General features: G+C 41.6%; 1 protein-coding gene across 5 annotated transcripts in view; it reads left to right on the top strand.

The window, feature by feature from the left end:
* LOC112261406 (rho GTPase-activating protein 15-like) overlaps window positions 1–27,247 on the top strand; it is a 49,613-nt gene that overhangs the window by 4,304 nt on the left and 18,062 nt on the right. For 4 of the 5 annotated variants that reach the window (XM_042327142.1, XM_042327150.1, XM_042327146.1 and 1 more), the window contains exon 3: window positions 190–844. In XM_042327142.1, the coding sequence (XP_042183076.1) occupies window positions 190–844 (655 nt within the window). Of the gene's footprint in view, window positions 1–189; window positions 845–24,153; window positions 24,320–27,247 lie in introns of those variants that run through there. The other variant, XM_042327154.1, reaches the window with a different exon arrangement.

The following is a 27,247-nucleotide window of genomic DNA, read 5'->3' as shown; positions in this document are numbered from 1 at the left end:
TCTTTATTGTCCAGAAAATATTTCACAAAATGGAAATTAGTCTTTAGGTAAAAAAGTAAAATTACAAAGGAACAGATCAGACAACATGATATAGATGATAGAACTTAACAATACATGCACAGTACACGCATCATTGCACAGCCCAAACACATTCTTCACGTTGCCTCTCTGGGCCTCTAATGTTCACAGGTACATCCTGGTCTCCAGGACCAACGACTACTGGTGGCATGTCCGGAAGGACCAGAGGACCAAACCCTTCTATATCCCTGCCAAGTATGTGAGGGAGCTCTCTGTGAAGACCCAGGGCCCACTGGACCTCACTAATTCTGGGACTCAGAGTCGCACATTCTTGCTGTCAACGACTGACAGAGAGCCACTGGACATGTCTAACAAAGGTCAATGGTCAGGTGCTGTGACAAAGGTCCACATGTCCATGGATCACTCTGCGAGAGCCACCACTCTCAGGATGTCCACGTTCGGGGTCTCACTCGACATTGATGATATCAAGCATTATGAGCACATGAAGACCATGGTGGGACTGCAGACCTCCAATAACGAGACTAGAGATATCAAGCCACATGATCTGAAGAGGCGAAGTTTGGCTCCAGGTTTCTCATTCACCTCAGCCTCAGACGCTCAAGGTCTTGGTGATATGTTGCAGCACTGTTCCCTAAAGCTCCATGTCTCACCTGAGCCCACAAGCAGACTTCCCCAGTTGACAGACTTTGTGGGAACAGAACTGGCTGGATCATTGGGTTCAACTGAAACACCAGCAGAACAACAGCAGAGCCTGGATCGAACTTCTGGTCCGATTGACATTACAGCCCCTTCCCCTACAGCTCAGGTAAGATTAAGTTTCACTGTAGACATTCATAACATCCTACATACATTTATAGTATGCAAGTATTTTATTTGACTTTATAATGATTTACATGAGGCCATTTGTAAAGGATGTGAGTTGGATGGGAACATCAGAGAAAATAACTGGTATTACTAACTTCTGACATCAGAGTGTGCTGTTCAGTCATGGTAGAACTGGCATCCAGACAAGCATTAGAGGTCTGATGGATAAGCACAGAAGTAATCAAGCCTTGCAATGCTCTGTCAATGTTTTTTTCCCTCAGCGTTTTGAAGAAATGATTACTGAGGTTGGGAATCACTATGTTCACTATTTGGTTTGTTCATTGTCGTTACCCTGTTGTGTTTATCTTAAGAAAAGGAGAGATTTTATCCAAGATTCACAGAGGAATTATTGTTATACTCTGGGAAATACTCAATGGTTTGCATCCCCAATGGCACCATATTCCTTATATATCAGGGGTACTCAACTCTTACCAGTGGTCCAGGGCCTGCTGGTGTTCTGTTCTACCTGATAACTGATTGCATGCACCTGGTGTCCCAGGTCTAAATCAGTCACTGAATAGAGGGGAACAATGAAAAAACGTAGAGGAACTGGCTTCGAGGTCCAGAGTTGAGTTTGAGGGCCATATACAGTGCACTACTTTTAACCAGGGCCTCTGTTCAAAAGTAGTGCCCTTTATAAGGAATAGGGTGCCATTTGGGATGCACAATGAATCACAGATGAGAACTAGGCATATGACTTATTCTGTCAGATTTCCCAAAAGTTAACATGGTCAACAGGACTCAGCTAATGAATCACAAACTATATCACATTCAGGGAAATAGTTATACAATCTGGTTTCCAAAAGCATGACTCAAAAGATGCTTTCAGTAAGTGAACCTTGTGATCTGCATTAAAGATACATGGTGAGTTTATGGATAACAGAATGCAGTGAGTTTGATTGAAGGTTGTGCTGTTGTCTTGTACAGACATGTACAAGTTATCCATGAAAGGGTAAAATCCCTGCTAATGTATGGAAAGATTCCTAACATATTCTGTGGCAGCTCATATACACAAGCCCTTTTGCTTTTGTGTGCCAGTCCAATGGGGTAAGGGGTGCCACTGCCCCTAGAATACAACTGTAGGGTCTGGCCCAGCTGATTCAAGTGCTCTATCTGGTCCTTTTGGTACACCTGTCTGGAATACGATTCGCAGGACACAATCACTGTTAGGTGTATGGACCTATGCAATTTGATTGGAACATTTGACTATCTGAGATTTCCCAAAAGCGGAATCCTCTTTCTACCTTTTCTTTCCTCTTCTTTTTTACTTTCGTGAATGTGGGTGGGGGTTAGGGGAGTTGGTGGGGCAACCACAGAACAGGTTAGAAACCGGTTAGTTCGGCTGGTTCAAATACATACCTACTGTAACCAGAAAGGAAAGAGTTAATCAGAAACTTAGGCTACCAACAAACCACTCCCAAACTACTGGCTGTAGCTTCCAGCTGCTACCTGTTGCCAGAGCACCGGTGACGTTGACGAGAATTATACCGCCGTAAAAAATATAAACATTTTGCAAACGCAAATTACATTGACTTCAGTTGGTTGTTTTGACAGGCGTCACAGTGAAGCAACATCGTTTTTTTGAGAAAGCTGAAACATTCCGCGAGTCTGCTTTTCATCGTTGGTTCACCTGTTCCGAGGTAAAGTGACGTAGGCCGCTCCTAGTATCAGGATGTTGTCAAGCATGCAACGAACATTTTATATCCTTCTCAATGCTGAGAATTAATTTATTACATTGTTGCGCTTGCGGGTGGCAATGTGTAAACATTTACATTTCTGTATAAACTAGTGTGCAGCGTTTGAAAGTAGTCTGTAAAGTAGGCCTACATTGTTGTTACATTTGCTATAACAGAATTTGAACTAGATTGCTAACTTGAAACTTCCAGAGAGCTGGTTTGTGGCTCTCCACAATCCTCCTCAGTGGAATTAATGACCCCCTCACTTTCCCCTGTCTGTTGGGACACTGATTTGCATCCCAAGTGGCACCCTATTCCCTATGTAGTGCATTTAGGACAGACAAGAGCTTTTACTCATTTGGACTTGCCAGGACCCCTCAAGTGGAGCCTCACTGTCCCACAATAGAGGTTCCGTTTCCATGATGATGTGTGGGGTATAGAGTTGAATTTAGTCGATGAAGCTAGCCAGGGCTTAGGTTAGGTGGCAGTGCCAACCATGCCATGTGTGTGTGTGTGTGTGTGTGTGTGTGTGTGTGTGTGTGTGTGTGTGTGTGTGTGTGTGTGTATAGGCTGTGCACACCGGCAATCAAGCTAACATTATTGGTAATTTCTCATCACTACTCAGTACATGTACCATTGCTAGTTCCATTGTTTCCTGATTTTAAGCCTTCTAGGTAAATAGTTCATTTGCATACACTGTATACAGATGTTCTATTATGTTATCGTATGTAATTTTGTTTATCCCATGTGTAACTCTGTTGTTGTTTTTGTCGCACTGCTTTTCTTTATCTTGGCCAGGTCGCAGTTGTAAATGAGAACTTGTTGTCAACTGGCCTACCTGGTTAAATGAAGGTGAAATAAAAAAATCTGGGATGGTTGATTGGCTAAGCTGTTCTGGATTTGATCCCTATGGTCAAAAGTAGTGCACTATATAGTTCTGTCCTTTCTGGCATGGGATCTATCCACAGTTCATGTGTTAGTGCTATTTGCATATTCTATACATTTCCTCTCCCAGCTATGTCATTATTTTCATGCATCCAAATCAACATATGCTAAAAAAATGTTTTTGTAACATTTAAGTTGTGTACAGTACAGTGGATGCATTCTAAATTCTGATGAATAATCTTCAATCAAACAGAATGTACAGAGAGCCTTCAACCTGTATTCACTGTGTTCTAGAGCTGTAATGATGTGCCATGTGCTACAGATTCCTGAAATAAGTAGATGTTTTGGTGCAGCTAGATATCAGTCCTGAAGGCTTTTTCAGGAGTGAATGACAAGGGGTTTTACACTTTGTCTCCGTTTTTTCACTTTAAAATGTATGCTAACAAAAAACATTGATTTCAAAGTTTAACAAACCATGCAGGTCAATGCACAATTACTACTTTTAACAATTTCCACTGAAAAATGTACAAAATTAAATTTAGTGGAAGAACTGTGCAGATTCAAACTTTGGTAAAAAAATTACAGTAAAATCATGCAATCGTGTTTTCCAAAGAACTTTTAAACATCATGGCAACATGAGTTTGAAAAAGTATCTTTTGGTTATTGAACTACAGTAAGTGAAGTGGATTTACAGTTGAAGTTTACATTCACTTAGGTCGGAGTCATTAAAACTTGTTTTTCAACCACTCCACAAATTTCCTGTTAACAAACTATAGTTTTGGCAAGTCGGTTAGGACATCTGCTTTGTGCATGACACAAGTAATTTTTCCAACAATTGTTTACAGAAAGATTATTTCACTTATAACTCACTGTATCATAATTCCAGTGGGTCAGAAGTTTACATACACTAAATTGACTGTGCCTTTAAACAGCTTGGAAAATTCCAGAAGATTATGTCATGAATTTAGAAGCTTCTGATAGGCTAATTTACATAATTTGAGTCAATTAAAGGTGTACCTGTGGATGTATTTCAAGACCTACCTTCAAACTTAGTGCCTCTTTGCTTGACATCATGGGAAAATCAAAACAAATCAGCCAAGACCTCAGAAAAAAATGTGTAGACCTCCACAAGTCTGGTTCATCCTTGGGAGAAATTTCCAAACGCCTGAAGGTACCACGTTCATCTGTACACACAATAGTACACAAGTATAAACACCATGGGACCACACAGCTGTCATACCGCTCAGGAAGGAGACACGTTCTGTCTCCTAGAGATGAACGTACTTTGGTGCGAAAAGTGCAAATCAATCCCAGAACAACAGCAAAGGACCCTGTGAAGACGCTGAAGGAAACAGGTACAAAAGTATCTATATCCACAGTAAAACATGTCCTATATCAACATAACCTGAAAGGCTGCTCAGCAAGGAAGAAGCCACTGCTCCAAAACCGCCATAAAAAAAGCCAGACTACGGTTTGCAACTGCACATGGGGACAAATATCGTACTTTTTGGAGAAATGCCCTCTGGGTTGAACTGTTTGGCCATAAATAGATCTGTTTGGCCATAATGACTATCGTTATGTTTGGATGAAAAAGGGGAAGGCTTGCAAGCCGAAGAACACCATCCCAACCGTGAAGCACGGGGTGGCAGCATCATGTTGTGGGAGTGCTTCGCTGCAGGAGGGACTGGTGCACTTCACAAAATAGATGGCATCATGAGGAAATAAATTATGTGGATATATTGAAGCAACATCTCAAGACATCAGTTAAAGTTAAAGTTAAAGCTTGGTCGCAAATGGGTCTTCCAAATGGACATTGACCCCAAGCATACTTCCAAAATTGTGGCAAAATGGCTTTAGGACAACAAAGTCAAGGTATTGGAGTGGCCATCACAAATCCTTGACCTCAATCCCATGGAAAATCTGTGGGCAGAACTGAAAAAGTGTGTGTGAGCAAGGAGGCCTACAAACCTGACTCAGTTACACCAGCTCTGTCAAGTGGAATGGGCCAAAATTCACCTAACTTATTGTGGGCAGCTTTTGGAAGGCTACCCAAAACTTTGACCCAAGTTAAACAATTTAAAGGCAATGCTACCAAATACTAATTGAGTGTATGTAAACTTCTGACCCACTGGGAATGTGATTAAAGAAATAAAAGCTGAAGTAAATCATTCTCTCTACTATTATTCTGACCTTTCACGTTCTTAAAATAAAGTGGTGATCCTAACTGACCTAAGACAGGGACCTTTTACTATGATTAAATGTCAGGAATTGTGAAGAACTGAATTTAAATGTATTTGGCTAAGGTGTATGTAAACTTCCGACTTCAACTGTACATCCGATAATGGAAATACGGTAACAGAATTAAATCATGGGTCCTTAATCTGTACCACACAGAAATGCATAACTATGGATATGAATGTCCAAACTTGTGAAACATGAGGAGAATGACATCACAGCAGAGTACAGTACAATGTATTCTACCTTCACTGTACTGTACTATTAGATTGTGCAGTACTGTGTTCTACTCACTGTGCTCTACTCTACGGTGCTCTACTCACTGTATAGTACACTACTGTGCTTTACGCACTGCTCTACTCACTGTGCTCTACTCACGGTACTCGGATGTGTTCTAGTCACTGTGCTGACGTTGCTTTCAGAGGCAATTTTTTTTCTTTGGAAATGGTGCCTTCTATGCCTTCATTTCCCAAAAAGATAGACTCTTAGCTTTCATATGACACCAATTTGATATGCTCCTATTCGATGGAAATGCCCATCACCTTTACATGTCTTGTAACTGTAGCCTTCACTTACGCTGTGCAATAAGAAATGTAGGGACTAGGGTGCCATTTGGACCTTGATTTCAATCCCTTTCTGACAGCACCCCTTTTTTGATTTGAACAAAACCTTCCATACGTGTTTGCCCATGGTAGAAGTGGTCAGAAAGTGACTTTTTAGACCTGAATGCCAAAACATTCAGGAGATAGAGGTTCTCAAAGTTGACCCATTTTACATATCCCAGCCTATCATGAAACATCCATATCTTCATCACTGGAAAAGATCAACGGTTGAGTTTGATATCATTTGAAAGCTTGTAAAAAGTTTTGTCAAATTACTCTATGATTTCTTGAAAAAAAGTATACAATAAATAAACATCTACAGTACCAGTCAAAAGTCTGGACACTTACTCACTCAAGGGTTTAACAAAAAAAAATGTTTTCTACATTATAAAATAATAGTGGAGACATCAAAAACTACGAAATAACACATGTGGAATCATGTAGTAACCAAAAAAGTGTTAAACAAATTAGATTCTTCAAAGTAGTCACCCTTTGCCTTGATCACAGCTTTGCACACTCTTGGCATTCTCTCAACCAGCTTCACCTGGAATGCTTTTCCAACAGTCTTGCAGGAGTGTGTTGGGTTTGAAAAACAAATGGTAGTCCCACTAAGCGCAAACCAGATAGGATGGCGTATTGCTGCAGAATGCTGTGGTAGCCATGCTGGTTAAGTATGCCTTGAATTCTAAATGAATCACTGGTACTGTAACCAGAAAAGCACCATCACACCTCCTCCTCCATGCTTCATGGTGGGAACCACACATGCAGAGATCATCCGTTCACCTAATCTATATCTCTCAAAGACATGGCAGTTGGAACCAAAATCTCAAATTTGGACTCATCTGACCAAAAGACAGATTTCCACCAGTCGAATGTCCATTGCTTGTGATTTTTGGCCCAAGCATGTCTGTTCTTCTTATTGGTGTTCTTTAGTAGTGCTTTCTTTGCAGCAATTTGACCATGAAGGCCTGATTCAGTCTCCACTGACGAGTTGATGTTGAGATGTGTCTGTTACTTGACCTCTGTGAAGAATTTATTTGGGCTGCAAATGTTGAGGCTGGTAACTCAAATGAACAAATCCTCTGCAGCAGAGGCGTCTCTGGGTCTACCTTTCCTGTGTCGAGAGCCAGTTTCATCACAGTGCTTGATGGGTTTTGCGACTGCACTTGAAGAAACTTTCAAAGTTCTTGAAATGTTCCGGATTGACTGACCTTCATGTCTTAAAGTAATGATGGACTGTTGTTTCTCTTTGCTTATTTGAGCTGTTCTTGCCATAATATGGACTTGGTCTTTTACCAAATAGGGCTATCTTCTGTATACCACCCCTACCGTGTCACAACACAACTGATTGGCTCAAATGCATTAATTAACTTTTAACAAGGCACACCTGTTAATTGAAATGCATTCCAGGTGACCCATGAAGCTGGTTGAGAGAATGCAAAGAGTGTGCAAAGCTGTCATCAAGGTAAAGGGTGGCTACTTTCAAGAATTTGCTTAACAGTTTTTTTTCAGTTGCTACATGATTCCTTAGGTGTTTTTTCATAGTTTTGATGTCTTCACTATTTTTCTACAATGTAGAAAATACAAAAAATAAAAACCCTGGAATGAGTAGGTGGTACTTTACTGGTACTTTGTGTCATTGTATAACATTTAACATTAATTAGGGTACGGTATGCAAAATATGTCAGCTTTGGAATGAACCAGGTTAAAAAAAAGCTTTTTCTGTTTCTAATTAAATTTACTGGCAAAAAGAATGCATTTATTTGACCAGAGTTCAAAGTTTTGATTGAATATTGACCTCTGCCTGCCAAAATCAAATGCCAGGAAACTGCTCCAACAGATTATGTGTGAGAGAGAGACCTATCTATCTGATCCTGCTCTCTGACAGAAAAGAAGACTGAACACTGTCTGTTTTTTTCTCCTCCTAAACAGCAACACTGGCCCAAATGACTCCCGATTCCCTATATGGTGCATCTTATTTGTATGGTGCACTTAATACTTTTTACCAGAGGCCTATGGGTCATTCCCTATGGCCCTGTTCAAAAGTAGTGCACTATATAGATAATAGACAGTAATTTGGGACACATGCTAGGCTTGGCTTCTCACTGGGCACAGATGTCAATTCAATGTCTTTTCCTCTTTGATTCAACCAACATTCATTCAACCAGTGTGTGCCCAGTGGGTTCTTACTGAAATCATTGGGAGGTTATTTGAGAGTAAAGATGGGTGAATACATTTAGATTAATCCAACATTTAGGGTAACACCGGATGTCATGATCCCAAGACTCTGTGGAAAATAGTGATGGTTAGACTATCGAGTGGAGTGGACTACCCTAGTTAAATGGACTCAATTTACATGAAAATGAATGTAGGAATGGTCTTCTTACATGATCAAATGAACCATAAGGAATTTAACTATTGTTATAAACAAAATATGAATGTAAAAAACGGTTGTGATCTTGTTGATATCATCATGTTCATGCATACTTCACCAGATCACTAGGTTATTTGCATTAGTACTGGTAAATTGTAACTGCCAAGGACCGAAAGGCTCCTTAGCAGCTTCTACCCCCAAGCCATAAGACTGCTGAACAGTCCCCCCCCATCCCCCCTCCTTTTGTTTGTACACTGCTGCTGCTCACTGTTTATTATCTATGCATAGTCACTTCACCCCTACCTACATGTACGGATTGCCTCGGCTGGCCTGTGCCCCCGCACATTGTCTCTGTGCCTGTACCCCCTGTATATAGCCTCGCTATTTTATTGTGTTACTTTTGATGATTTTTTTACTTTAGTTAATTTGGTAAATATTTGTTTCACTCTTCTTGAACTGCATTGTTAGTTAAGGGCTTGTAAGTAAGCATTTCACGGTAAGGTCTACACTTGTTGTATTCTGCCCATGTGACAAATAATGTTTGATTTGATTTAGTAAACGTACACACACCATTTGAGAGAGAAATGGAAATTCAGCATTTTTCTCTGTGCTTGTTGTGCAAATCACCTCTAGAGGCTCCCAATGACCGCTCCTCAGCTGTAATGAGACTATTTCATGGCTGTGTTTACACAGGCAGCCCAATTCTGATCTTTTTTTCACTAATTCAGACCAGCTCTGAAAAATATCTGATGTGATTGGTCAAAAGTCTAATTCATGGGGAAAAAATATCAGATTTGGCCTGCCTGTCTAAATGCAGCCTTTGGCCACGTTCCTCTGCCTAGGTGCTGCTGATTGCCTGCCAGATCTTACAATGCCTGGGTAGGTATTTTATTTATCAGCTAACCACATATGTTATAGCAATCTGTCAGTCGATGACATGGCACGCAACCATTGGTTGATGCATGCAATCTTTGGTTGATGCATGCAACATCTGAGCAGGGGAACGCAACCATTGTCTAAAGCTGGTATTCCCAAACTGGGATACGTGTAATGCTGTCGGGGGTACCCAAAATAAAAATGTGATTCACATTAAAAAAAAAATATCATAATATTAAGTTTTTGAACTTTTTTTCTTCTTCACATTTTCAGAGTATCCTGCCTTGGCAAATCGCGCTGTTAAGACACTGATGCCTTTTGCAACCACGTACCTACAGTATGTGAGAGTGGACTCTCAGCCCTCACTAGCATGAAAAGTAAATACAGGCACAGACTGTGTGTGGAGAATGATTTAAGACGGAGACTCTCTCCAATACAACCCAACATTGCAGAGTTACGGTGCATCCTTCTCATTAACTTGTGGTGAGTTATTTAAATAAGGTTTTATATGTAAGATGGTTAAAGAAAGAGAAAAATAATTGATTATTATTATATTATTATTTGTGCCCTGGTCCTATAAGAGCTCTTTGTCACTTCCCACGTGTCGGGATGTGACAAAAACTTACACTCATTCTTATGTTTAATACATGTATAGTGTGTGTGTGTGTGGCAGTCTTACAATGATGGCAAAAAACATTTGAAAGTGTGCTGACCCTGGTGCTGGAGGGGGTACGCAGCTGGAGGTTGAATGTTTGAAGGGGTACGGGACTATAAAAAGTTTTGGAACCACTGGTCTAAAGTATCTTGTCTTCTTAGTCATAGAATCATATTAGATCCGGGAATGTCTTTAATTTGATCTTGATGCATGGTTCTTTTTTATGTACTCTATGTTTGTTATGATAGGGTTAACTGCTTGGGACTTCGCTATCAAAGCTCTTGAGATCTACATATCTGTAAATATGCATTTTAACTAAGCGGCTTTACTGCCCTTACAGAAAAACCATGTTAGTTCACATGTGAAATGTGTTTTCGGAACACTTCACATGTGATCACGGTTTCACTTGTAGTGTCATTTTATCACGGGTTGCTTTAATGTTATCCCATTAATTTCACATAAGTTCACATGAAAACATGGATTTTTGGAACACTTCACATGTGAAATGTATGTTTTTTCCGTAAGGGTGTGTACAGTACCGTAGGCATTCTTGGACAGCAGTTGTTACCCAACACCTAAGTCAGTTTCGGTATGTTATGTTGGAGACACTGCAGTATGTTCAGAGATTACCATATCTTCTCTTTTTTCTCTCTATCCATACATGTAGAATGTATACATCTCTGTGTTCCATCTATGTTCTAGAATTTCTATGTTCTCGAAACTCTATGTTCTCCTGCTTCATATGCGAGCAGGTTCTCTGCCTCGGGGCAGTCAGAAGAGACATGTCAATAAAGCGTCAATCAGCCTGGCCTGAGTTAAAGTGAAGTGAGGAGATGGGTACGGAAGTGATACGGCTGCTGTGCTGTATGTCGATTGTAAATGGAGCCATAACTGCCATCTCTGGGGTAATCCAGGATTCTGGGCCATGAGGAGTGATGTAACGGGTAGGAATCAGACTCCATTAATAGGCCGACTGTGTTTTTGTGGCCTGATTTTGGGCCCCAATTTGCTCCTCCATTGTTTTATTGGATGATTGCCAATGCAGTGAAGTAATTAGGCAGATTGCTGCTTTGTAGCATTGCTCAAGGCTATAAGAGAAAGTTCTGATTATTCTCCTTTAGGGCAATTGGAGGCTATACAAAATATGGCTACCATCTCCTTCTTCAGGAGCTAGTTCAACATCACAACGATGTTTCCTCTTCAACCATCTCCTTCTTCAAGAGCTAGTTCAACATCACAACGATGTTTCCTCTTCAACCATCTCCTTCTTCAGGAGCTAGTTCAACATCACAACAATGTTTCCTCTTCAACCATCTCCTTCTTCAGGAGCTAGTTCAACATCACAACGACGTTTCCTCTTCAACCATCTCCTTCTTCAGGAGCTAGTTCAACATCACAATGATGTTTCCTCTTCAACCATCTCCTTCTTCAGGAGCTAGTTCAACATCACAACGATGTTTCCTCTTCAACCATCTCCTTCTTCAGGAGCTAGTTCAACATCACAACGATGTTTCCTCTTCAACCATCTCCTTCTTCAGGAGCTAGTTCAACATCACAACGATGTTTCCTCTTCAACCATCTCCTTCTTCAGGAGCTAGTTCAACATCACAACGATGTTTCCTCTTCAACCATCTCCTTCTTCAGGAGCTAATTCAACATCACAACGATGTTTCCTTTTCCGCAGTACTTCGCTGTCCCTCTTTTAGTCAACATTATTCATTATAAGGGTTGATATTTTAATTTGAAACACTAATTTGAAATACTATTGGTTGGGGTATTATTATTATAATATTGGTAGGGGTGTTGGGAGTTATTGTGATACTATTGGTTGGTGTTATTATGATACTATTGGTTGGGGTGGTATTATGATACTATTGGTTGTGGTCCCTTATCGGGGCGGCAGGGTAGCCTAGTGGTTAGAGAGTTGGACTAGTAACTGGAAGGTTGCAAGTTCAAACCCCCGAGCTGACAAGGTACAAATCTGTCATTCTGCCCCTGAACAGGCAGTTAACCCACTGTTCCTAGGCCGTCATTGAAAATAAGAATTTGTTCTTAACTGACTTGCCTAGTTAAATAAAGATAAAATAAATACAATTATGGGAAAAATCACATGATTTCACATTTTCTGATCCAAGATGGCGTAGCAGTCAGACGTCTTTGTCCTGTCGTGTCCCTTGTATATACCGTTTTACATCTTTTTTTGTCGCATATCCTTGAAAATATTTTGCTAAACCTCAACATCTAAATATTCTCCTGCAACCCGCCTCACCCAATGGGGCGTGGATCTGCTTTTTTTTTCCTAAAGTATTTATATTTACTTCAGATCTGGAATCCCTCAACTGAAGCTAGCCAGCTAACTACCAGCTATCAGTCAGCAAACCATTGCCAGTGGTCATCAGCTAACCTTCAGCTCGGAAAGCTCTCATCAGTTCGAACAACGTGACTCTAACCAGAGCATAACGGACCTGTTATTTTTATCCCCGGATTCCTACCGCAAACTGAACATTTTCATCTGGATCTACACAACTAGCTAACCGCAATCGCGGATGACTACTCCTGGCTAGCGTTTCCATCCCAGAGCAAGCACCAATTAGCTTGAAGCTAGCCCGGACAGGGCTCCTGTGCTACCACTGAAGTATACTCCTGGGCTACAATATCCGGACCCCTTCTACAGCCGGTACGGGGCATGGAACCCCGCAGATCCCCTACGACTTGAATACCGACATAATCTGCCCGAGGATTCCAACAGGCCCCTCAGGCGCGACACCCGCTGAAGGGCTATTATGCTAACCAGCTAGGCCTGCTAGAGCTACTTGGAACCCTACTAATTCCACGACTGGTCTATCGACGTCACCGCACGTAGAGGCAAAAACAGACTTACCCCCATCGCGACATCCCCCAAAGGCTAACTTTCTAGCCCCTGCTATCTGCTTGCTTGCTTACCCGGTCTGCTAAATGCTAGCTTGCCTGCCCGGTCTGCTAACTGCTAGCCATTGCTAACTGCTTGCTTGCTAACCCGGTATGCTAACTGCTTGCTAACCCGGCCTGCTAACTGCTAGCTTGCCCTGGTCTACTAACTGCTAGCTGCCGGCCCTGGCCTGCTAACTGCTAGCTTACCTGCCTGGTCTGTAACTGCTAGCCCATGCTAGCCCATGCTAACTGCTTGCTTGCTAACCCGGCCTGCTAACTGCTAGCTACTAGCTGCTAGCTTGCTTTACTCCCGGCCTACTAACTGTTAGCTTGTTAGCATCGGCCTGCTAACTGTCTGAATCGCCGTGTCCCCAGCCAGCCCAACCACTCACTGGACCCATATGTTCACTTGGCTACGCATGCCTCTCTCTAATATCAATATGCCTCGTCCATTACTGTCCTGGTTAGTGATTACTGTCTTATTTCACTGTAGAGCCTCTAGCCCTGCTCAATATGCCTTAACCAACCATGTTGTTCCACCTCCTACATATGCGATGACATCACCTGGTTTAAATATCTCTAGAGACTATATCTCTCTCTTCATTACTCAATGCCTAGGTTTACCTCCAATGTACTCACATCCTAACTTACCTTTGTCTGTACACTATGCCTTGAATCTATGCTATCGTGCCTAGAAACCTGCTCCTTTTACTCTCTGTTCTGAATGTGCTAGACGGCCAGTTCGTGTAGTCTTTAGCCGTACCCTTATCAAATCAAATCAAATCAAATTTATTTATATAGCCCTTCGTACATCAGCTGATATCTCAAAGTGCTGTACAGAAACCCAGCCTAAAACCCCAAACAGCAAGCAATGCAGGTGTAAAGCAAAGTTCTGTATTACTATCTAAGTTATCCTACTTCTCCTCTGTTCTTCTGGTGATGTGGAGGTTAATCCAGGTCCTGCAGTGCCTAGCTCCACTCCCACCACCCAGGTGCTCTCATTTGTTGACTTCTGTAAACGTAAAAGCCTTGGTTTCATGCATGTTAACATTACAAGCCTACTCCCTAAGTTTGTTTTACTCACTTCTTTAGCACACTCTGCTAACCCAGATGTCTTAGCCGTGTCTGAATCCTGGCTTAGGAAAACCAACAAAAACCCTGAAATCTCCATTGCTAACTATAACGTTTTCCGCCAAGATAGAACTCCCAAAGGGGGCGGTGTTGCAATCTACTGCAAAGATTGCCTTCAAAGTTCTGTATTACTATCTAAGTCTGTACCCAAACAATTTGAGCTTCTACTTATAAAAATTCACCTTTCCAGAAACAAGTCTCTCAATGTTGCCACTTGCTATAGACCTCCCTCTGCCCCCAGCTGTGCCCTCGATACCCTATGTGAATTGATTGCCCCCCATCTATCTTCTGAGCTCGTGCTACTAGGTTGACCTAAACTGGGACATGCTTATTAACACCCCGGCCATCCTACAAACTAAGTTTGATGCCCTCAATCTCACACAAATTATCAATGAACCTACCAGGTACAACCCCAAATCAGTAAACAAGGGCACCCTCATGTCATCCTAACTAATTCGCCCTCCAAATACACCTCTGCTGTTTTCAATCAAGATCTCAGCGATCACTGCCTCATTGCCTGCATCCGTAATGGGGCTGCGACCAAACGACCACCCCTCATCACTGTCAAACGCTCCCTGAAACACTTCTGCGAGCAGGCCTTTCTAATCGACCTGGCCGTGGTATCCTGGAATGACATTGACCTCATCCCGTCAGTAGATGATGCCTGGCTATTCTTTAAAAGTGCCTTCCTCATCATCTTAAATAAGCATGCCCCTCTCAAAAAATGTAGAACTAGGAATAGAAACAGTCCTTGGTTCACTCCAGACCTGTCTGCCCTTGACCAGCACAAAAATATCCTGTGGCGTTCTGCATTAGCATCGTATAGCCCCCGTGATATGCAACTTTTCAGGGAAGTTAGGAACAAATATACACAGGCAGTTAGAAAAGCTAAGGCAAGCTTTTTCAAACAGAAATGTGCATCCTGTAGTACTAACTCAAAAAAGTTAAGCATTTATCGACGGCTGGCCATGCTTTCCACATGGCTACCCCTACCACGGTCAACTGCCCGGCACCCTCCACAGCAACCCGCCAAAGCCCCCACCATTTCTCCTTTACCCAAATCCAGATAGCTGATGTTCTGAAAGAGTTGCAAAATCTGGACCCATACAAATCAGCCGGGCTAGACAATCTGGACCCTCTCTTTCTAAAAATGATCTGCTGAAATTGTTGCAACCCCTATTACTAGCCTGTTCAACCTCTCTTTCATATCATCTGAGATTCCCAAAGATTGGAAAGCTGCCGCGGTAATCCCCCTCTTCAAAGGGGGAGACACTCTAGACCCAAACTGCTACAGACCTATATCTATCCTACCCTGTCTTTCTAAGGTCTTCGAAAGCCAAGTTAACAAACAGATTACTGACCATTACGAATCCCACCGTACCTTCTCCACTATGCAATCTGGTTTCAAAGCTGGTCATGGGTGCACCTCAGCCACGCTCAAGGTTCTAAACAACATCATCACCGCCATCGATAAGAGACATTACTGTGCAGCCGTATTCATCGAACTGGCCAAGGCTTTCGACTCTGTCAATCACAACATTCTTATTGGCTGACTCGACAGCTGCTTGGTTTCTCAAATGATTGCCTCGCCTGGTTTACCAATTACTTCTCTGACAGAGTTCAGTGTGTCAAATCGGAGGGCCTGTTTTCCGGACCTCTGACAGTCTCTATGGGTGTGCCACAGGGTTCAATTCTCGGGCCGACTCTCTTTTCTGTATACATCAATGATGTTGCTCTTGCTGCTGGTGATTCTCTGATCCACCTCTACGCATACGACACCATTCTGTATACTTCTGGCCCCTCCTTGGACACTGTGTTAACTAACCTCCAGACGAGCTTCAATGCCATACAACTCTCCTTCCGTGGCCTCCAACTGCTCTTAAACGCAAGTAAAACTAAATGCATGCTATTCAATCGATCACTGCCCGCACCTGCTCGCCTGTCCAGCATCACTACTCTGGACGGCTCTGACTTAGAATACGTGGACAACTACAAATACCTGGGTGTCTGGTTAGACTGTAAACTCTCCTTCCAGACTCACATCAAGCATCTCCAATCCAAAATTAAATCTAGAATCGGCTTCCTATTTCGCAACAAAGCATCCTTCACTCATGCTTCCAAACATACCCTCGTAAAACTGACCATCCTACCGATCCTCGACTTCGGTGATGTCATCTATAAAATAGCCTCCAACACTCTACTCAACAAACTGGACGCAGTCTATCACAGTGTCATCCGTTTTGTCACCAAAGCCCCATACACTACCCACCATTGCGACCTGTACGCTCTCGTTGGTTGGCCCTTGCTTCATACCCGTCGCCAAACCCACTGGCTACAGGTTATCTACAAGTCTCAGCTAGGTAAAGCCCCGCCTTATCTCAGCTCACTGGTCACCATCGCAGCACCCACTCGTAGCACGCGCTCCAGCAGGCGTATATCACTGGTCACCCCCAAAGCCAATTCATCCTTTGGTCATCTTTCCTTCCAGTTCTCTTTTGCCCATGACTGGCACGAATTGCAAAAATCTCTGAAGCTGGAGACTCACATCTCCCTCACTAGCTTTAAGCACCAGCTGTCAGAGCAGCTTACAGATCACTGCACCTGTACATAGCCCATCTGTAAACAGCCCATCTATCTACCTACCTCATCCCCATACTGGTATTTATTTATTTATTTATTTTGCTTCTTTGCACCCCAGTATCTCTAACTGCACATTCATCTTCTGCCGATCTACCATTCCAGTGTTTAATTGCTATATTGTAATTACTTCGCCACCATGGCCTATTCATTTCATTAACTTACCTCATTTGCACTCACTGTATACAGACTTTTTGTTTTCTTTTGTTCTACTGTATTATTGACTGTATGTTTTGTTTATTCCATGTGTCGAATTGCTACGCTTTATCTTGGCCAGGTCGCAGTTGCAAATGAGAACTTGTTCTCAACTAGCCTACCTTATTAAATAAAGGTGAAATATATATATTTTTATCGTGAAACCATGTGTTTTTTTGAAACACGTGACATTTCACATGTGAAACACTTTGTGTGATGTTTTTTCACAGGAGGATTTTCACGTGATCCCAAAACCTTTCACATGTGTGAGTCGTTATGATGCACACACAGTGCTTTTAACACAGGGTTTTCATCTTACATATTTGACGCACGACTACATTGTGTATGTTTATTTATACAGTAATTATTATTCAAAATGTCATTACCTGGGATTTGGACGCACAACCTCTTGGTTCACGGCATTCCTATCTTCTTGCTATGCCACCATGTCTGTATCAATGACTGACTGATTTCACCTGTATTCCTACACTATGGACTTAAATGTGAAAATTATTATATTTATCATAGGGATTCAGGAGTATCAATTAAACAGAATAATATGACCCACCAACTATACAGAAACTCTTCAATTGCTGAAATAAGTAAATGAAATCAATGAATAGTCAGAATGAATGATAACTAAAATAACAGTACAGATGGCACCTTTTTGCTAAGTGCAAAGATGTAGTATAGATAATGAATGTGTCTGAGAATGCTACAGACTTTGTGGTGCAGCACAAAGGTCAGTGTACCTCAAATTCAGAGGTTGTGAGTTCAAATCCCAGGTGGGGTCATATTTTAGCTGAACATCAATAACACATGAAATAGCACATGTGAAAACGTGATCACATGAAATTTAAAAAACACACCTTTTCACATGTGAAGTGTTCACATGTGAAATGTTACATGTGTAGTGTTGAAAAAAAAACATGTTTTCACATATGAAATGCCATATGTGGGGTGGCAGGTAGCCTAGTTGTTAGTGTTGGACCATTAACCAAAAGGTTGCAAGATTGGACCAAGCTGACAAGGTAAAAATCTGTCGTTCTTCCCCTGAACAAGGCAGTTAACCCACTGTTCCTAGGCAATCATTGAAAATAATAATTTGTTCTTAACTGACTTGCCTAGTTAAATAAAGCTAAAATAAATATGTGTGTTTGAAAAGCACGTTTTCACATTTAATATTTCACATGTCATATATGAAGTTTTCCAAAAACACATGTTTTGACGTGTGAAGTGTTCCAAAATGAACAGAAATGGCTAATAGTTTAATTTATACAGCTGAACTGTGTTTTTACAGGAAATATACTGTTGCACAATGAACTGTATTCTGGAAATACAAAGAAATTCTCATTTGAAATATTTTCAAAGCTGTAAAATTAGGAATTGGAGTTTGGTTCACTTTCTGAATTGACTGAGAGTAAAATGGAATTGACCTCAACATTGGTTAGCACACTTGGAATGTAACCAATACATTTCTGTACTATGCTAAAAGTTTTCCGGAATCAACTCGATGATTGTGCGATTATCTGACAACACCAACGAAAAAGTAGCAGTGCTCAGGGAAACTTGACATCAAGGCCTAAATTCAATCAAACAAGTGATTGCAGAAACCTGCATTTTTTATTTAACCTTTATTTAACCAGTCAAGTCAGTTAAGAACAAATTCTTATTTACAGTGACGGCCTACCCCGGCCAAACCCGGACAACGCTGGGCCAATTGTGCGTCGCCCTATGGGACCCCCAATCACAGCCGGTTGGGATACAGCCTGGAATCGAACCAGGGTCTGGTGACACCTTTAGCACTGAGATACAGTACCTTAGGCTCCTAAGTGGCGCAGCGGTCTATCTGGTGTTTTGGAGATGTCGGAGGTGTAACTGCTGTCTTGTTTCTTTAATGAGATGACATGCTAGTTTCAAATTAATTACATAATGTTTAATTGATTGCCTGATTGAATTAAACCATGCAACAATTAAAACATTAACCTGGGCCACCATGGAAGCATTCATTTATATAGAGCAGCTATCTCGCAAATCCACTCTTAAAGATCTGAAGATCTTTTATATCAATAGCAGTCAATCAGTCATTAATGATTCTTTACCTGATATCAGTCTCATCTGAACATCGTAAAATTCTGGATCGAATCCCCGAGCTGACAAGGTAAAAATCCGTCACTCTGCCCCTGAACAAGGCAGTTAACCCACTGTTCCTAGGCTGTCATTGTAAAAATAATTAGTTCTTAACTGACTTGCCTAGTTAAATAAAAGTTAAATTAAAAATAACATGGTAGATTCAGAGAGAGGAGAAAGGGTTTTTGGAAGTAAGACTAAGGAACATGGGTCTCTATCAGGCCTGGGAAGCTATTCTCACATAAATACATATGCCACTAACGATCGCTCATTCGGAAAAGTAATGCATTGTATTTACGTGAAGCTGGCTTTGCACAGATTTGCACAGCTGCAGATTGTTCAGCTGCAGTCTGATATATGCACTTCTTCTCTAGGTGATCAATAGTTCAGAGTTCATACCATTTCACGTATGGAGCATTTTTTGGCCTGATACGGTTGAAATTATAATTTGCCCTTTTTAATCCCTCACTGTATTTGGAACTGAGGTGACTTTTTGTCACGGAGGCTTTTATTCAAGAGTGGAAAGGAGGTCTGTTAATAATTCCAACCAATGTCTATTTACCTGGGCGTGGCTACTGACTTAGTTAGAATTTACATGGAAGGCTAATTCTGTCATTTTAAAGGTTAACATCACTTTACATAATTTCGCAAATAGTTTAAGCTTTACTCATTCATTTTATACAATAATTAGATGCAAGCCTCATAACTGAGGAACCTGTATAAACAGAGTTAGGGTAATCAAATGTATTTATATAGCCTTTCTTACATCAGCTGATATATCAAAGTGCTGTACAGAAACCCAGCCTAAAACCCCAAACAGCAAGCAATGCAGGTGTAGAAGCATGGTGGTGAGGAAATCTCCCTAGAAAGGCCAAAACCTAGGAAGAAACCTAGAGGAGCCAGGCTATGAGGGGTGGCCAGTCCTCTTCTGGCTGTGCCAGGTGGAAATTATAACAGAAGATGGACAAATGTTCATAAATGACCAGCATGGTCTAATAATAATCACAATGAACAGGTCAGGGTTCCATAGCTGCAGGCAAAACAGTTGAAATTGGAGCAGGAGTGAGTGAGTGAGTGAGTGGAAATATATATACTTAGATTCACACAGGACACCAAATAAGACAGGAGAAATACTCCAGATATAAAACACTGACCCTAGCCCCCCAACACATAAACTACTGCAGCATAAATACTGGAGGCTGAGACAGGAGGGGACAGGAGACACTGTGGCCCCATCCGATGATACCCCCGGACAGGGCCAAACAGGCAGGATATAACCCCACCCACGTTGCCAAAGCACAGCCCCCACACCACTAGAGGGATATCTTCAACCACCAACTTACCATCCTGAGACAGTGGTTAGAGCGTTGGACTAGTAACCGAAAGGTTGCAGGTTCGAATCCCTGAGCTGACAAGGTACAAATCTGTTGTTCTGCCCCTGAACAGGCAGTTAACCCACTGTTCCTAGGCCGTCATTGAAAATAAGAATTTGTTCTTAACTGACTTGCCTAGTAAAATAAAGGTAAAAAAAAAAGGCAGAGTATAGCCCACAAAGATCTCCGCTAAGGCACAACCCATAGGGGGGCGCCAACCCAGACAGTAAGACCACGTCAGTGACTCAACCCACTCAAGTGACGCATGGAAGAGCACCAGTAAGCCAGTGACTCAGCTTTCTGGGTAATGTGGCTGTATTGTTTTTCACAAACATGAAACAAAATGGACCGGGTCGTTAGCTGGCTTCTTCACCGACCGTTTACACATTCTCCAAAATAGGAATATTGTTCAATTCTAAAATTCTGGGATTTAGTAGAATTTGGCGGGAGAGTTCCTTTGTTTCTTTGACCCTTTCTCTTCCATACTGCATTGTCAGGGAGACAAGAGTCTCTGCAAGGAATTTACGACGACGTGGTTGTAAAGTCATAAAACTGCCCCCTAACAGGAGAGGGGGGTTGATTCACTGAAAGGGCTAGCTCATGACACTGCATTAGACCTGTCAAATCGGTGAGCAGCTGCTCGTATGGTCATCGTCACAAAGACATACCAGTCTCACTCGCATTAGAAGTTCAGAAGGAGAAATTGTAGGCTATATAGAAATAATGACACTCAAATTGAACATAATTTAAAATCATTAAATGGGTGAGAAAAATAAATATATTTAATAAGTTTTGAATTCAGGCTCTAATAAAACAATGTGGAATAAGTCAAGGGATATGAAGATTTTCTGAAGGCACTGTATTAGATCACAACCCAAAATATGCTAATGAGCCCCAACCAGTATACAGTACAGAATTATACAAGATTTTACAGTAAGTTAAATCAGAATACAGCAGCATTTGATTTGATACTGTCATTTTATAGAAATAACACCTTCAGGTTGTTGTATATTTATTTTTACTGCAAAATGCAAAAAAAAATGGTGGCAATAAATGTATAGCCATTCTCCATTATGTCCGTAGACAAGTGGCTCAGTTGGAACTTCAGGTAGCTAGCAGCCAAGAGGTTGCGAGTTTAAATCCTGAGTGAGGTTGAGCCCTCAGTAATCAGAATACAGTCACATACAGTACTTTAACATTAACAACTTTAAAAATACAGTAACTAGTTATAGATTTACCGTATTTTCACAACAACTTGAAAACACCTCCAGGGAACCATAACACAAAGTTCTGAGACCATCCTGAAAATGTCCTTATGGACATCTCTGCCTGAAACAAACCAGAATAAACCGAGAACTAGACAAAACATGACTGTTTCAATTGAATTCATGTCTTTTAACGTAAAGTATTTTTAATTACATTTAACGACTGGGCTTTCACATGTGCTCAAAAGTTGTCACGTGTTCTAATACAGTATGTTGAATTTTTGGATCACCATTTCACATTAATTTAACATGAGATCGTGATCTCAGATGTGCTCACATGTTGTTGCGTGTAGTTTTATGTTATCACATTGCTTCACATGAGATCACGTGTTCACATGTGAAATTCATGTGGTTTCTCCATAAGGTGTGGTATGATGATACTATTGGTTGGGGTTTCTACTTTTAATGTCACATGCACAAGTACAGGGAAATGCCTTTCTTGCAAGCTCTAACCCCAACAATTCAGTAATCAATAACAATGTAATACTAAAAATAACGAGAAATAATAAATAAGAAGAACATGAGAAAGTAAGTCAGCATACGGGGTCAGTTTCAATACCATATTTACAATGTGCAGGGATACTAAAGTGATAGAGGTAGATATGTATAGGGGTAAGCATACTAGATACAGGGGTGTTATTACGATACTATTGGTTGGGGTGTTATTAAGACAATTGGTTGGTGTGTTATTATGATACTATTGGTTGGGGTGTTATTAAGACACTTGGTTGGTGTGTTATTATGACAATTGGTTGGTGTGTTATTATGATGCTATTGGTTGGTGTGTTATCATGATGCTATTGGTTGGTGTGTTATTATGATGCTATTGGTTGGTGTGTTATTATGATGCTATTGGTTGGTGTGTTATTATGATGCTATTGGTTGGTGTGTTATTATGACACTATTGGTTGGTGTGTTATTATGATGCTATTGGTTGGGGTGTTATTATGACACGATTGGTTGGGGTGTTATTATGACACTATTGGTTGGTGTGTTATTATGATGCTATTGGTTGGGGTGTTATTATGACACGATTGGTTGGGGTGTTATTATGACATTATTGGTTGGTGTGTTATTATGATGCTATTGGTTGGTGTGTTATTATGACACTTGTTTTTTTTTTATTATTGTTTTTTTACCTTTATTTAACTAGGCAAGTCAGTTAAGAACAAATTCTTATTTTCAATGATGGCCTATTATGATGCTATTGGTTGGTGTGTTAACATTGGTGGTGTTAACTGTCTGTTTATCAATACTATTGGGCAGATTATGATGCTAGATTTTATTATGTACTATTGTCAGCTGCTATTGGTTGGGGTTTGAACTTTGGTTGGTTTGTTATTATGACACTTTGGTTGGTTATGATACTATTGGTTGGTTTGTTAATGCACTAACCACTAGTTATTATGATACACTGGTTGGGGTGTTATTATGACACTATTGGTTGGGGTGTTATTATGACACTATTGGTTGGTGTGTTATTATGATACTATTGGTTGGTGTGTTATTATGACACTTGGTTGGTGTGTTATTATGATACTATTGGTTGGTGTGTTATTATGATACTATTGGTTGGGGTGTTATTATGACACTTGGTTGGGGTGTTATTATGATACTATTGGTTGGTTTGTTATTATGACACTATTGGTTGGGGTGTTATTATGACACTATTGGTTGGGGTGTTATTATGACACTATTGGTTGGGGTGTTATTATGACACTATTGGTTGGGGTGTTATTATGACACTATTGGTTGGGGTGGTTCAAAGGCATCAGACAGTCAGCAGATATAACAGTCGGATCTCGTCCCTTCACTACCTTTTCCTGTGTCAAGTCAAGCACTCACCAACTCTGCAGAACTTCAGATAATCTGGGTTCATCCTTGTGTACTTTTACAGAGATGTTTTCCCCTTCACCTCTCTCCAGTGCACAATTGTGTTTTGCTGTGTACATTTCAGATTTGTTGTCATTGATTTTAAAACCATACTTTAGTAGTATTGTTGTAGTTACTTTCAGGGTGATGACAGACGTGATGTTCAAAGGGAAGATGTAACCCAAACCAGAGTTGTAGCAGTGAACACATGAGCTGTGAGGACAGTGGACGAGATAAAGTTCCTTCTTATTTCGGAAAGAAGATAAACCAAGGTTTTTTTTCACTATCTTAGCTTTCTTTCTCTCTCTGAACCCCCTCCCCCTGTCATTGTAACAGAAAAGGCAGTTATTTTTTTCAAGGAATCTCTAACTGTCATTGGTCACCAGCAGACACAGCTGGTCTGAGAGGATGTGTGTGTTAGGGTGTGTGTGCCTGCCCGCCTGCCTCAGCTCATGTCAGTTCAGTCCTGTGATAGCTAGCGTAGCTGTGCTCTATTCAGCTGTAGGATTATATGGCTCTACTCATTGGGATTACATAAACATGGTGGATCTTTATGCAAAGCCCCAGCATGGGTACCGGGTCCGGGGGAGCTTGGCTCAGGTAGGTCCAGAACTAACTGTACACTATACTGTATATCTAGATACAACAGTACAGCCTCAGTAAAACTATGGCTAAATTAGGCTGTCCAGAATAGAGATCAGAGTGTGTTGAGTTTAATTAGGCTGTCCAGAATAGAGATCAGAGTGTGTTGGGTTTGTTCAGTATGTACAATATTGACAGTATTTACGTCTACCTTGTTATCACCTTCCTACTTCCTGTTTAGTCTACTTAGTCTCACCCTACTGTAGATATATTGCTTCAGCTCAACTTTATTTTCCTGTGCTGCAGTGTAAGTCAACCCCAGAGAGTATGCTCAATAACACAAGCAATGCCTGCTTCAACATGTTTAGCACGTAGCTCCGTTAAGCACTCTTGATGTAGACTTGAGGTTAAAGTTTTGCTAGTTGTTAGTTGACACATTTGCCAACACAACCATAGTTTCTCACATATAGGTATTGCATTTACTGTGGGCTGCTTACTGTGGGTGTTGGTGCAATGGGGGTTAAGCCTGTAGTTTATTTTTATTGGTGACACTGCCATTTATCTCACAAACATCTGGTTAGTGTGTATTGTGGGTAGATATCTCTTTCCAGTGGGCAGGGGAGGGGGCATTCCACAATCAGAGAGATCAATGATGCAGCTCTCTCATTTCAACTCTCTTGTCTGTCTAGTCATGTGTATTGATTACCTTGTGGTGATAATGAGATCAATGATGATGTTATTGAGCTCCTGAGTGGTGGAGAGGTCTAAGACACTGCATCTCAGTGCAAGAAGTGTCACTACAGTCCCTGGTTCAAATCCAGGCTGTAGCACATCCGTCTGTGATTGCGAGTCCCATAGGGGAATTTGTTCTTAACTGACTTGCCTAGTTAAATAAAGGTTATAAAAAAAATATATTTTTAAACTAGATGGTGCACCGAGTCCGTATCTGATCACCACAAAACATGAAATGGTCAAATATACCCATTACTATACATATCTGCCTTCCGACCATTGACCTAAATAGGTTTCCGACCTGTCACCATTCCTCAATCCAGTGGTTGGTTGAGCAGGGAGAATATTTAACAAAAAAACAGTGCAAACTTGAATGCTATTTGGCCCTAAACAGAGAGTACACAGTGGCAGAATACCTGACCGCTTTGACTATGTACAGACTCTGTGAGCATGGCTTTGCTATTGAGACTGGCCGCCGTAGGTAGACCTGGCTCTCAAGAGAAGACAGGCTATGTGCACACTGCTCACAAAATGAGGTGAAAACTGAGCTGCACTTCCTAACCTCCTGCCAGCTGTATGACCATATTAGAGATGCATACAGGGGCGGCAGGGTAGCCTAGTGGTTCGAGCGTTGGACTAGTAACTGGAAGGTTGCAAGTTCAAACCCCCGAGCTGACAAGGTACAAATCTGTCGTTCTGCCCCTGAACAGGCAGTTAACCCACTGTTCCTAGGCCGTCATTGAAAATAAGAATTTGTTTTTAACTGACTTGCCTAGCTAAATAAAGGTAAAAAAGTATTCAGACCCCTTGACTTTTTCCACATTTTGTTACATTACAGCCTTATTCTAAAATGGATTCAATAGTCATCAATCTACACTCAATACCCCATAACGACAAAGCAGAAACAGGTAAAAAAAAAAAACTTTATCACATTTACATAAGTTTTCAGACCCTTTACTCAGTACTTTGTTGAAGTACCTTTGGCAGCTATTACAGCCCCGAGTCTTCTTGGGTATGATGCTACAAGCTTGGCACACTTGTATTTGTGGAGTTTCTCCCATTCTTCTCTGCAGATTCTCTCAAGCTCTGTCAGGTTGGATGGGGAGCGTCGCTGCACAGCTATTTTCAGGTCTCTCCAGAGATGTTCGATCGGGTTCAAGTCCGGGTTCTGGCTGGGCCACTCAAGGACATTCAGAGACTTTTCCCGAAGCCACTCCTGTGTTATCTTGGCTGTGTGCTTTGGGCCGTTGTCCTGTTGGAAGGTGAACCTTCGCCCCAGTCAGAGGTCCTGAGTGCTCTGGACAGGTTTTCATCAAGGATCTCTCTGTACTTTGCTCTGTTCATCTTTCCCTCAATCCTGTCTTGTCTCCCAGTTCCTGCCGCTGAAAAACATCCCCACAGCATGATGTTGCCACCAAATCAAATTTATTTATATAGCCCTTCGTACATCAGCTGATATCTCAAAGTGCTGTACAGAAACCCAGCCTAAAACCCCAAACAGCAAGCAATGCAGGTGTAGAAGCACGGTGGCTAGGAAAAACTCCCTAGAAAGGCCAAAACCTAGGAAGAAACCTAGAGAGGAACCAGGCTATGTGGGGTGGCCAGTCCTCTTCTGGCTGTGCCGGGTGGAGATTATAACAGAACATGGCCAAGATGTTCAAATGTTCATAAATGACCAGCATGGTCGAATAATAGTAAGGCAGAACAGTTGAAACTGGAGCAGCAGCACAGTCAGGTGGACTGGGGACAGCAAGGAGTCATCATGTCAGGTAGTCCTGGGGCACGGTCCTAGGGCTCAGGTCCTCCGAGAGAGAGAAAGAAAGAGAGAATTAGAGAGAGCATATGTGGGGTGGCCAGTCCTCTTCTGGCTGTGCCGGGTGGAGATTATAACAGAACATGGCCAAGATGTTCAAATGTTCATAAATGACCAGCATGGTCGAATAATAGTAAGGCAGAACAGTTGAAACTGGAGCAGCAGCATGGCCAGGTGGACTGGGGACAGCAAGGAGTCATCATGTCAGGTAGTCCTGGGGCATGGTCCTAGGGCTCAGGTCAGTTGAAACTGGAGCAGCAGCATGGCCAGGTGGACTGGGGACAGCAAGGAGTCATCATGTCAGGTAGTCCTGGGGCATGGTCCTAGGGCTCAGGTCCTCCGAGAGAGAGAAAGAAAGAGAGAAGGAGAAAATTAGAGAACGCACACTTAGATTCACACAC

The sequence above is a fragment of the Oncorhynchus tshawytscha genome, linkage group LG01 (genome assembly GCF_018296145.1).
Source record: "Oncorhynchus tshawytscha isolate Ot180627B linkage group LG01, Otsh_v2.0, whole genome shotgun sequence".
NCBI classification, from domain to species: Eukaryota; Metazoa; Chordata; class Actinopteri; order Salmoniformes; family Salmonidae; genus Oncorhynchus; species Oncorhynchus tshawytscha.
The sequence above is the reverse complement of the archived record's forward strand: the minus strand, read 5'-3'. Positions and strand labels throughout refer to the sequence as shown.